Here is a 13,395-nt window from a genome sequence, read left to right on the forward strand (position 1 = left end):
CTGCAAGCAGCGTCCGAGGCGCGCTACAAAAGACCGGCGCGTCGCTAGCGCGTGCCGAAAATGACACGCGCTAGCAATGCGCTGGTACATTGCGGGCAATGGGAGCGCTAACGGATGCGTTGCATGGCGTTAATTTCGCCGTGCAACGCTGTCCGTTAGCGCTCTGACTAAAACGCAATGTGACCCCAGCCTTAGTGGTGAAAAAAAAATTCCAAAGTTTGGTAAAAAAAAAATAAAAAAATGTGCCATTTTCCAATACTTGTAGCGTCTCCATTAGTGTTGAGCATTCCGATACCACAAATATCGGGTATCGGACGATATTTGCGGTATCTGAATTCTGATACCGAGTTCCGATATTTTTGCGATATCGGCAATCGGTATCGGGATGAAGATTGATGTGTAAAATAAAGAATAAAAATAAAAAATATTGATATACTTGTAGATTGTGAGCCCTCGCGGGCAGGGTCCTCATTCCTCCTGTACCAGTTATGACTTGTATTGTTTAAGATTATTGTACTTGTTTTCATTATGTATACCCCTCCTCACATGTAAAGCGCCATGGAATAAATGGCGCTATAACAATAAATAATAATAATAATAATAATATACTTACCCTCGGACGCGCCCTGGTTGTAACCGCTGCAACCGCCATGCTTCTGTTCCTAAGAATGAGCGCGTGAAGGACCTTCGATGACGTCGCGGCTTGTGATTGGTCGCGATTGATTCAATTCAATTGATTGGGGGAGGGGGGTAATATACAAAAATGCATCATAAAGTAATTCAAAAAGTCAGCAAAACTGCATATTTTATGCAGCATTTTTTTCTAACGCTCGATAAAAAAAATATGCTGAAAATCCTGAGCACAAAAGTTAATTAATTGACTCAGCATTTAGCTTTGGAGAGAACGGCATAAATTCCATATTCTCTTTGTATCTCAATTTTCCAGTATACTATACTATGATAACAGGTAGCCTGAACACCACAGGAAATTGCTATATATTGTTAAAGGGAAGGTGCCACCAGTTTTCTTGTATTTTGTTTTTTTGGGAAATTAAGCTTAAAATAGTAATTAAAATGTATTAATGTAATGTTTGCACTGTTTGCAAACATTTCTATATGAAAAATATTATATATTTTTCTACAAATATACATATTTACCACTAGGGGGAGCATTTTCCGTTTTAGACCTCAAGCAGCTATAGTAAGATATAGCAGCCTTACTCTTTGCTGGAAAATTGGGGCAGTAACTGCTGACATCACCATTTCCCTCCCCTTTTGGGTGGTCCAATATCCCTGGGGCAGAATGAAGAGCAGCATCACAGGGCAGCACCATTTTGTGTGTGATTGCCCTGTGACTTGCTATCACCAGCAGTTACTGCATCAGAGGCACAGCTTGTTTACAGAGGAGCAGAACACAGTGGGCTCAGCAGCATTTTTTGTGAATAACATTCTTGCCATCCCCTTTCCCTACCTTAATCCCTGTCCTGTCAGCTGCCCTGCTCTCTCTCCAGGTGTCACCTCCCTCTCTGCAGGCTGTGAGTGCAGCTTACCGGAGATCACAGGGACTGTGTGTGAGGGGGAGGTAGAGACACAGCAGGAGAAGCACACAGGGCAGCATGTGAGGATCAGAGGATGTGTGCCTGCTTGGAGTACAGAGGAGCAGTGAGGGCTTCTTCTGTCCTGCGATAGAGAGTAAGTGGAGCTCGGCAGATAGCACAGGGCTATAATAAAATGGCAGCTAGTCACACCTACAGCAGTGAGTTGTGCAGCCCACAGAGGCGTGCCCAGCTCAATGCTAATGCTGCTGCAATGTTACAGATAGGAGATAATAGACCGGCTCTGACCCTATGTCCATGGGGTGCCGTAAAATGACACTGATAGTGCCCTGCTACTGCTGAAAAACCAAGATGTCAGCCCCCAGTGCATTCTTTAAACTCATATAACACATGCATTTCAAACTTGCTTATAGCAGCATGTTATGCTACATTATAGTGATTTATTAATGACCTACAAACGCGGTACCTTCCCTTTAAGCTAAAAAAATTGATTAGAAAAAAATAAGGAAATTAAGGTAGTTTATCAGATTTTTTTTACACTTTTTAATTGTGATACTTTTATTCTACTTGCCACATTTTTTAATATATACTGTATGTTACTATCCGCCTGCATGGATTTAATATAGACAAATGAATACTCATCTGCAGAGAGAATTATTATCTGGGTTTATAAGAGTTGTCTATTCAGTGTTTGCTTTCTGTAGTCCATTAATTCAAATATCTCTTAATCTAGCACTAAACAACCTGTTTTATTATGTAATATTCAACATCTGCTACTGTTAATCTGGGTAATATACATTACTTTATAAAGCTTTTGGTTTAGCGCTTTATATTCTGTAGATAAATTGCTGAGAGACCGCAGCCATATGTCTGTTTTCTGGTTTTAATACAATCTACTGTACATTGTATGGATAATTCAAAGATTGACAGCTGAACTAAAAAATGTTATGTCTTTATATAAAGTGTGTGGAACTTAAATTATACAATTATACAGCTCTGTTCAAATGGGAAGAGTATTTTATTACCGCGAAGAAACAGCTCGCTGCCAAAGTACTCATAGAAGCAGTTTTACACCTTTGCTTTGGATGTTCAATGTAATCATCCTTGTACAGAGTCGTAGTCCCATCTTTTCTAGTTTTCTTTCTGTGCTAGGAAAAACTAAAGCTATTTAAAAAAAACATGGTTATTATCACAGATAACAGCAGGTGAAATTGTGTTGATCCCATTGCTGCCACCAATTTGTCAAGGAGAACACTGGAGATATCACGCAGATCCCACCGCTGCCATCAATTTGTCAGGGGATGCATCTTGGCTGTCTCCAATCCTCGGAGTGGTGAACAAAGTTTCAGCTGTTTCCACTACTAGTCCACACCAGGCGGGAGATATTGTGATTATGTTTCCTATCAGTATTTTACCCTTCTATAGAGATGAAACATGGCATGGATAGCATCATCCATGTGAACAATATTAAGTTAGATTTTTTCTGCTAGCCTTACGGTGATGTGAGTGAATGTGTGTTGTTTGTCCATTCACTATGACGCCAAAAATATATCTCACATAAATATCAGATCAATGCAAACCCCAATATTCTTCTCTGACCGCTGGCCCCAGAATGTCTGCGACCAGTGATTTGAACAAAGTAAGCTCTTGCTTCAGAAGTGTACTTCTCCGCCTCTGAATATTTGAAGCCTAGGCTTAGTGTCTGGTTTTGAGACCAGATATCTGTTTTAATTACCTGGTCAATGCAGCAGGTTCTACTTCAAAAGAAATTGAAAACGAGAAAGCAGACGCACTATCAGCTCCACACCACCAATTGTAATCCCTCAGAACAGTCAGCGTTCTTTTAGGCCTCTACGGAATGTGGTGCTCGTAGAAAACAGGTGAAAGTTCTGCAGAAACAAAATATGAAAGAATACGAGCACTCACCATTCGTGCAAAAAGTATCCATCCTTTATTGAGGCTTCATAGTAAAACAGCAGGACATACAGTTATGGCCAAAAGTATTCAAACCCCTGCAATTCTGTCAGATAATACTCAGTTTCTTCCTGAAAATGATTGCAATCACAAATTTTTTGGTATTATTATCTTCGTTTAATTTGTCTTAAATGAAAAAAACACAAAAAGAATTGTTCTAAAGCCAAATTGGATATAATTCCACACCAAACATTAAAAAGGGGGTGGACAAAAGTATTGGCACCTTTTGAAAAATCATGTGATGCTTCTCTAATTTGTGTAATTAACAGCACCTGTAACTTACCTGTGGCACCTAACAGGTGTTGGCAATAACTAAATCACACTTGCAGCCAGTTGACATGGATTAAAGTTGACTCAACCTCTGTCCTGTGTCCTTGTGTGTACCACATTGAGCATGGAGAAAAGAAAGTAGACCAAAGAACTGTCTGAGGACTTGAGAAACAAAATTGTGAGGAAGCATGAGCAATTCTCAAGGCTACAAGTCCATCTCCAAAGACCTGAATTTTCCTGTGTCTACCAAGCGAAGTGTCATCAAGAAGTTTAAAGCCCATGGCACTGTGGCTAACCTCCCTAGATGTGGACGGAAAAGAAAAATTGACAAGAGATTTCAGCGCAAGATTGTGCAGATGTTGGACAAAGAACCTCGACTAACATCCAAACAAGTTCAAGCTGCCCTGCAGTCCGAGGGTACAACCGTGTCAACCCGTATTATCCGTCAGCATCTGAATGAAAAGGGACTGTATTGTAGGAGACCCAGGAAGACCCCACTTCTTACCACGAGACATAAAAAAGCCAGGCTGGGGTTTGCCAAAACTTACCTGAAAAAGCCTAAAACGTTTTGGAAGAATGTTCTCTGGTCAGATGAGACAAAAGTAGAGCTTTTTGGGCAAAGGCATCAACATAGAGTTTACAGGAGAAAAAAAAGAGGCATTCAAAGAAAAGAACACTGTCCCTACAGTCAAACATGGCGAAGGTTCCCTAATGTTTTGGGGTTGCTTTGCTGCATCTGGCACTGGACTGCTTGACCGTGTGCATGGCATTATGAAGTCTGAAGACTACCAACAAATATCGCAGCATAATGTAGGGCCCAGTGTGAGAAAGCTGGGTCTCCCTCAGAGGTCATGAGTCTTCCAGCTAGACAATGACCCAAAACACACTTCAAAAAGCACTAGAAAATGGTTTGAGAGAAAGCACTGGAGACTTCTAAGGTGGCCAGCAATGAGTCCAGACCTGGATCCCATAGAACACCTGTGGAGAGATCTAAAAATGGCAGTTTGGAGAAGGCACCCTTCAAATATCAGGGACCTGGAGCAGTTTGCCAAAGAAGAATGGTCTAAAATTCCAGCAGAGCATTGTAAGAAACTCATTGATGGTTACCGGAAGCAGTTGGTCGCAGTTATTTTGGCTAAAGGTTGTGCAACCAAGTATTAGGCTGAGGGTGCCAATACTTTTGTCCGGCCCATTTTTGGAGTTTTGTGTGAAATGATCAATGTTTTGCTTTTTGCTTCATTCTCTTTTGTGTTTTTTCATTTAAGACAAATTAAATGAAGATAATAATACCAAATAATTTGTGATTGCAATCATTTTTAGGAAGAAACTGAGTATTATCTGACAGAATTGCAGGGGTGTGAATACTTTTGGCCATGACTGTAGCAGGGAGAACCTGTGGTTCCAAACGACGACGGCCGTTTCGCTCTCCTGAGCTTCTACGGGTCTAAACATTAGACCCGTAGAAGCTCAGGAGAGCGAAACGGTCGTCGTCGTTTGGAACCACAGGTTTTCCCTGCTATGTCCTGCTGTTTCCCTGATCTTCAGCCACGGCTCCGGCGCAGGCGTACTTTGCTCTGCCCTGTTGAGGGCAGAGGATAGTACTGCAGTGCGCAGGCGCCGGAAAGGTCAGAGGCCCCCGGCGCCTGCGCACTGCAGTACTTTGTCTGCCCTCGACAGGGCAGAGCAAAGTACGCCTGCGCCGGAGCCGTGGTTGAAGATCAGAAGAGGACGTCTTGTAATGAAGATGGGAGGCGCCGCAGCGGACCAGAGACGCCCGTTTGACCTGACCAGCAGCGGGACCGCCCCTGGGTGAGTATAATCTAACGTCTTTTTCTCCTCTTTCAGGTAACATCGGGGGCTTATCTACAGCATTACAGAATGCTGTAGATAAGCCCCTGATGCCGGTGGGCTTACCTCACCCACGAATTTCGGGGTGACTGGTTCCCTTTAAACACAGCAGTCAAAAAAATTATAATTGGATATTTTTTATCTTAAAAATAACAAATATTGTAAGTCTGAGTAGCAAAAGTATGTAAACCTTTAGGATTAGCAGATAATTTGAAGGTGAAATTAGTCTTGTGTGTTAAATTAGTGCCATGACAATTTGTTTGGGTAAAGGAACCGTCACACTCAGCGACGCTGCAGCGATATAGACAACGAGCCGATCGCTGGAGCGTCGCTGTTTAGGTCGCTGTAGAGACGTCAAACACAGCAGCTCCAGAACGATGCAGGAGCGATCCAGTGACGTAACGGCGACTCAATTATCGTTCTCGCTGGTTGTTAGCTCCATGTAAAACATTGCTGGCATCGTTGCTTTTGCTGTCAAACACGACGATACACGCCGACCTGACGACGAAATAAAGTTCTGGACTTCTAGCTCCGACCAGCGATATCACAGCGGGATCCAGATCGCTGCTGCGTGTCAAACACAACGAGATCGCTATCCAGGACGCTGTAACGTCACGGATTGTTGTCGTTCTCGTTGGAAAGTTGCTGAGTGTGAAGGTACCTTAAGCAACCTTTTTTATCTAAAGAACAGAGATCTATGACAGTCTGATCTTCACACCATTTTTACCCTCCCCAGTAGTAGTAGACAAACATTTACTCCCAAGAGCAAATCATATTGAAGCCTGCAAGGTCATAAATGATACCATGGTAACTCTAAGCATCTGAAGGCCTCTCTCACATTAGCTGATGTTGTTGAGGCCATCATCAAAAGTACACTGAACAACAATAATGTACATGACAGGATTCCAAGGAGAAAGCCAAAAGAACATTGCTGCCCAAGATTACCTGGAAAACTCGGAAGGCTATTGGAGGAATGTTTTGTTGATGAATAAGATGAAAATAAAGCTTTTTGGTTTCAATGAGAAGCGTTCTGTTGGGAGAAAGAAAAATACTGATACGCAGCACAAAAACCCCATATCATATGTAAAGTAATGTGATGGTAGTTTCATAGTTTTTGTCTGCTTTGCTGCATCTGGGCCAGGATGATTTGCCATCATTGATGGTACAATGAAACTTAAGAGAATGTAGACACTGACCCAAAACATACAAGTAATTCTACAAAAGAATGGTTTCAGAAGAAAAGTTAAATGGCCCAATTTATCAAAGCTTTCATGCCAGAATTCTGGCGTAAAAGCTTTGAAAAATCACAAAATTTAGGCACAGCTCCAATGACTTTTCGCATCTTCACCGCAGATTTTTCCATCCCTGCCGAAAAGGGTGGAGCTGGAGTGGGACAATGGTGTGATGCCACAGCCTGTCTAGTTCATGACTAGCTGTGGCATTCCCTATGCCAGAAATCTCATTCCACCTGATCGAGTGAGATTTCTGGTGTAGAGCACACCACGTGTAAGGCGATCCATATTCATGAAGAGGCATGCACTTTTTCATGAATCAGGAGCGTATGACTCCAGCACCTCTCTCCATAAAGACTGTCGAGAACAGTTCCAGTCTTGTTGAATCGGGCCCAAAGTTTTGGAATGGCCAAGGCAAAGTCCTGACAGTTATATAAAAATGTTGTGGAAGAACCTGAAACGAATAGTTCATGGTAGAAAACCCACCAACATACTAGAGATGAAGATGTTTTTAACCAGAGCAATTGGCTAACAGTCCAAGCTGATGTGTAGAACTAAACAATTACTAGAAATGTTTAGATGCAATTATTGCTGCACTGGGAGGTCACACCAGATACTGAAAGCAAAGGTACACATACTTTTGCTACGCACAGGTATTTGACATTGGAATATTTTTCTCCTTGAAAAGATAAGAGTCTAATATGTATGGGATCCAAGGGGTATGTTTCTTCTTATGGAGAGTGGCATGTCATACATGCCGAGATGAAGAGACTTTTAAGCAGCAATGCTCCTCTGGGAAATATGAAAATTGTCTCATCAGAGAGAAAGTAGACTAGAGCTCTAGTGCCACCTATAGGAAGTAGGAATCCTAAAAGTCAATGTCGACCCTTTAATGAGCCTTGACACATGACTTAGGATAAAAGCCAAAAACAGAATCTCAATTTGCAGACACTGTGTTTCGGGGTATTACTCATCAGTGCAAAGTGTGAGATCTGGTTTGGCTGTGTGAGAGGCATCTGACCGGGATTCAAGGGGTAGCGTTTCTCCTTATGGAGAGTAACATGTCAAGCATACCCTGATGAGGAGACTTTTAAGTCGCAATGCTGGGAAATATGCAAATTGACTTTTAGGATTGCTACTTCCTATTGGTGGCACTAGAGTTCTAGTCCTCTTTCTCCATGAAAGTATGTATGTGTGGCTCATTTGTTTCTGTGTATCTACTTTTAGGACTCATTGGAAATTTGAATTTAGTTTTAAGTCAAATTTTAAGCTGAAATACGTAAAAAATCTGAAGGGTTCACAAACTTTCAAACACCACTTTAAACAAAGAACAAGGAATAAAACTCCTCTTTCAATGTAAGCATTAGAGTCACTGTTAATAGGTGGCTGAGACCAAGAAATCCACAGAAATGCTTCTGCAGGTTCACCTGAATCCACAATTTCACTTTCTGCTTCGCCCCATTGATATTATGCTTCCGCTCATATCACACATGAATAGCCAGGAAGGAGAAAGGCTGCCTTTGTCATGTTTACGTGATGGGCATGTTACCTTCTCTGGTCTGCTATCATTATCTTCTGAGCACCTCTTCCATTTTCCAGCATAGCCATTAATGAGTAGAAAAAAAAAAAAAAGGCAGGGAAGCCAGCTCACCGATCTTGGAAGAGAAGCACGGAAATAGTCCTGATGAGACGTGCAATCAATGAAAAGAACAAAGATTCCAGCTTGCTCTTGTTAAAATTTGTAAATTTTAATCCAAAAGGTTAAAATAACAATACATGCTCCTTAGACCCACCATAAACCCCGTGAGGGACCAAGCGACGCGTTTCGACTGGAAACCAGTCTTTATCCAAGCTAGTCTATCCAACATAAGCGCTGGTATTTAAGGACCCAGTAACCAATGAACGTGCTGAGCCTAGATCACATGATAAATGCAATCGACAGGTCCTGAAAAGTAAATGTGATCTAAAAACATATGTATTTCTACAAATTACAAAGTATCAAACTAACACATAATTAAAAATCAAAAAAGTCAAACAGCAATATACTGCAGGGAGGCGATAATTAGTAATGAAACATAATATCATTCTTGCGATTGAGTCCGTCAGGAAATCTAGTGCCCAGCATGAATATCCAATATGCTTCGCGGGTAAGTAAAATTCTGTGCAGATCGCCACCACGTAGAGGTCTAATTACTCGCTCAATGCCGGTCACTCTAAAAGATGAAATGTCACGTGAATGATGATCCACAAAATGTTTGGCTGCAGAGGAAATATTACGGTTAGTATTACTTGTGTTGATACTTTGTAATTTGTAGAAATACATATGTTTTTAGATCACATTTACTTTTCAGGACCTGTCGATTGCATTTATCATGTGATCTAGGCTCAGCACGTTCATTGGTTACTGGGTCCTTAAATACCAGCGCTTATGTTGGATAGACTAGCTTGGATAAAGACTGGTTTCCAGTCGAAACGCGTCGCTTGGTCCCTCACGGGGTTTATGGTGGGTCTAAGGAGCATGTATTGTTATTTTAACCTTTTGGATTAAAATTTACAAATTTTAACAAGAGCAAGCTGGAATCTTCGTTTTTTTCATAGCCATTAATGACCCTGTAAGCTTAAAGGGCACAACCACCCCACTTCACAACCCTACAACTTGGTTCTTTTACTTTAATATGTAATTGGTTTCTTTGTGCCTCAGCACTTTTATTTGCCTTCATCCTTTTTCTAATTCAGCATGCTTTTCAATTGAGTCTCATTTGTTGTAAAACTAGAATTCAATTTATACTACATATGTTTTTATTTTTTCGTTTTAATTGCAGCATTTTTATCTTACTTTCTGAAAGTTAAGTGTTTTCTCTAAATTTCCTCTATAATTTAGTAAGGGCTTTAAATCTAATGCCTTTCTTACTTGGCATTGTTCTCGCACTGTACAAGTGGAAGCTTTTAGCCTTGCGTGTTGTCATTGTTCCACACATAGCCAGCTTTCAATTCAAGGTTCTTTACCATTGACATGCCCCTTTTTAATACTACTTTTTATTCCCGTTCTAGAAATACAAAGGTGGTCGTTGTGATGACATTCTGAAATGGAAGCCACCTAACATGAATTCTGTGGACTTTCGATTGAAAATAACAAAAATTGGTGGAGAAGGGTAAGTTCTATATTTCTATTGTGTATGTTCTGAACATCTCAGAGGGTCCTTCATAAGTCTAAATAGTTATTTTCTTGTATTTCTAACGTAAAGGGGGTATTTCATATTGTTCCCCCTCCCCCAATGGACCACTGCTACCATGCTGTTCTTCTGCTCTGCTTTCAGCCCAAGCAGATATCTTATTCTGATGATGTTTATAGACTTTGCACTTTATGAAAATTACCTATTTGCAGTCAAGAAGAAGGATATGTCCTAATCCCTACCAACCTGGTGTGATTAACTTCCTAAAGACAGTACTTGAAATGATATCTTGACCTCAGGAATGTTGGCCAAGCCAAATTGGGTGGGATTAGGACATGGCCATTTTGATTTGTCTTTGCAGCTCCTTAAAGTGTTGCCCACTGCATGGACAACCCCTTTTAATTTTCAGTGTTTGGCCCTGTTAAAATAAAAACTCGTATTCTCACCTCTTATGCCTGCGCTATTCCAGGATTGCCGCCACTTGCATTTAAACATCTACAAATCACTTTATTTAGTTTTGGTCCTTCTGCTTTGTTTTTCGGTCTGTCAACCTACACACAGTAATCTAAGACAAGAGGAAGTTTAGGGGAAGCAAACTACTGGACAATGACAGTAGCTGTGCATGCTGGGAAGTGAGGGAAAGATGATTCCGGCATTTATAAGGCCAAATGCAGATGAAGAGTAATAGCCCAGAGTGGATGGCAAGTTACTGGCCATTAGAATCAGCGTAGTGTCTGGACATGTTAGACTTGTCTGTGCATCAGAAGCAGTTCTATGTTATTTAGGTTGAGGGCAGAGAGACTGCGCTTTACAGCAGGTTTTATATGAAAGAACATGTACCCTATAAGGGCAGCTGCAGACGAGGGTATGAAAAATTGTCTGAATCCAGAAAACTCGGTATTATTATTTTCTAATTTACATCTTTAAAATCTTTGTACAATCAGTTTTTATACAACCACATTAAAATGTGTACATGATCATATACAGTTTCCTAGATTTAGAATACAAATGTATCCGGAAATATCTGATGCCATTCCTGTTTGATGTGGGATACTTTTTTTCATTCCTTACGCACCCATAGGCTTGAATGGGTGAATTTCATCCAGGACTCGGAAGAAGGTAGTGCATACTACGATTTTTTTTTCCATGTACAGTGTGGATGAGAAAAATCATTCATCTGAACAACCCTATTGAATAACATAGGTCACTGTGCTGTCTATATGTTACCTTATAAAAAATTAGGTAGTCCCATTCAATTTATATGCTTGTTTCCATGAGCCCTAAACTTTCAGTTGAACAGATATATTGTACTGTATACAGTGGCATGTAAAAGTTTGGGCACCCATTTTCAAAATTATTGTAAACAGTGAAGCAAGTTGAAGATCAAATGATCTCTAAAAGGCCTAAAGTTAAAGATGACACATTTTTTGTATTCTAGGATATATATATATATATACAATGCCTACAAGTAGTATTCAACCCCCTGCAGATTTTGCAGGTTTAATAAGATGCAAATAATTTAGAGCCTTCAAACTTCAAACATTATCAGGATTTATTAACAGATTCATAAATCTTACAAACCAAAAAGTTTTGTTGCTCAGTTAAATTTTTATAAATTTTAAACATAAAAGTGTGGGTCAATTATTATTCAACCCCTAGGTTTAATATTTTGTGGAATAACCTTTGTTTGCAATTACAGCTAATAATCGTCTTTTATAAGACCTGATCAGGCCGGCACAGGTCTCTGGAGTTATCTTGGCCCACTCCTCCATGCAGATCTTCTCCAAGTTATTTAGGTTCTTTGGGTGTCTCATGTGGACTTTAATCTTGAGCTCCATCCACAAGTTTTCAATTGGGTTAAGGTCAGGAGACTGACTAGGCCACTGCAACACCTTGATTTTTTGCCTCTTGAACCAGGCCTTGGTTTTCTTGGCTGTGTGCTTTGGGTCGTTGTCTTGTTGGAAGATGAAATGATGACCCATCTTAAGATCCTTGATGGAGGAGCGGAGGTTCTTGGCCAAAATCTCCAGGTAGGCCGTGCTATCCATCTTCCCATGGATGCGGACCAGATGGCCAGGCCCCTTGGCTGAGAAACAGCCCCACAGCATGATGCTGCCACCACCATGCTTGACTGTAGGGATGGTATTCTTGGGGTCGTATGCAGTGCCATCCAGTCTCCAAACGTCACATGTGTGGTTGGCACCAAAGATCTCGATCTTGGTCTCATCAGACCAGAGAACCTTGAACCAGTCAGTCTCAGAGTCCTCCAAGTGATCATGAGCAAACTGTAGACGAGCCTTGACATGACGCTTTGAAAGTAAAGGCACCTTACGGGTTCGTCTGGAACGGAGACCATTGCGGTGGAGTACGTTACTTATGGTATTGACTGACACCAATGTCCCCACTGCCATGAGATCTTCCCGGAGCTCCTTCCTTGTTGTCCTTGGGTTAGCCTTGACTCTTCGGACAAGCCTGGCCTCGGCACGGGAGAAAACTTTCAAAGGCTGTCCAGGCCGTGGAAGGCTAACAGTAGTTCCATAAGCCTTCCACTTCCGGATGATGCTTCCAACAGTGGAGACAGGTAGGCCCAACTCCTTGGAAAGGGTTTTGTACCCCTTGCCAGCCTTGTGACCCTCCACGATCTTGTCTCTGAGGGCCTTGGAATGCTCCTTTGTCTTTCCCATGTCTTTAACATGTGAAGCTCATTGTTCTTTGTGCCTGAACTACTTCTTAATACTTTAGGGGAACTAAACAGAATTCTGGTGGGTTGAGGGGTTGAATAATAAATGACCCTCTGAAAAGACTTTTCACAATTTAAAAAAAAAATGAACAAAGAAATAACATTCTTTTTTGCTGCAGTGCATTTCACACTTCCAGGCTGATCTACAGTCCAAATGTCACAATGCCAAGTTAATTCCAAATGTGTAAACCTGCTAAATCTGCAGGGGGTTGAATACTACTTGTAGGCACTGTATATATATATACTAGATGGTGGCCCGATTCTAAAGCATTGGGTATTGTAGAATATGCATGTCCACGTAGTATATTGCCCAGCCACATAGTATATTGCCCAGCTACGTAGTATATTGCCCAGTCACGTAGTATATTGCCCAGCTACGTAGTATATTGAACAGCGTCGTAGTATACAGCACATAGCCACGTAGTATACAGCACAGACACGTAGTATATTGCCCAGCCACGTAGTATATTGCCCAGCCACGTAGTATATTGCCCAGCGACGTAGTATATTGCCCAGTCACATAGTATATTGCCCAGCCACGTAGTATATTGCCCAGCCACGTAGTATATTGCCCAGCTACGTAGTATATTGCCCAGTCACGT

At 41.3% G+C, this 13,395-nt stretch overlaps 1 protein-coding gene across 1 annotated transcript in view; it reads left to right on the plus strand.

The window, feature by feature from the left end:
- RNGTT (RNA guanylyltransferase and 5'-phosphatase) overlaps nt 1-13,395 on the plus strand; it is a 576,238-nt gene that overhangs the window by 413,774 nt on the left and 149,069 nt on the right. Inside the window, exon 13 of the mRNA XM_069726381.1 lies at nt 9,932-10,032. Coding sequence (XP_069582482.1) covers nt 9,932-10,032 — 101 coding nt within the window. The remainder of the gene's footprint in view (nt 1-9,931; nt 10,033-13,395) is intronic.

The sequence above is a fragment of the Ranitomeya imitator genome, chromosome 5 (assembly GCF_032444005.1).
Source record: "Ranitomeya imitator isolate aRanImi1 chromosome 5, aRanImi1.pri, whole genome shotgun sequence".
Lineage (NCBI taxonomy): Eukaryota > Metazoa > Chordata > Amphibia > Anura > Dendrobatidae > Ranitomeya > Ranitomeya imitator.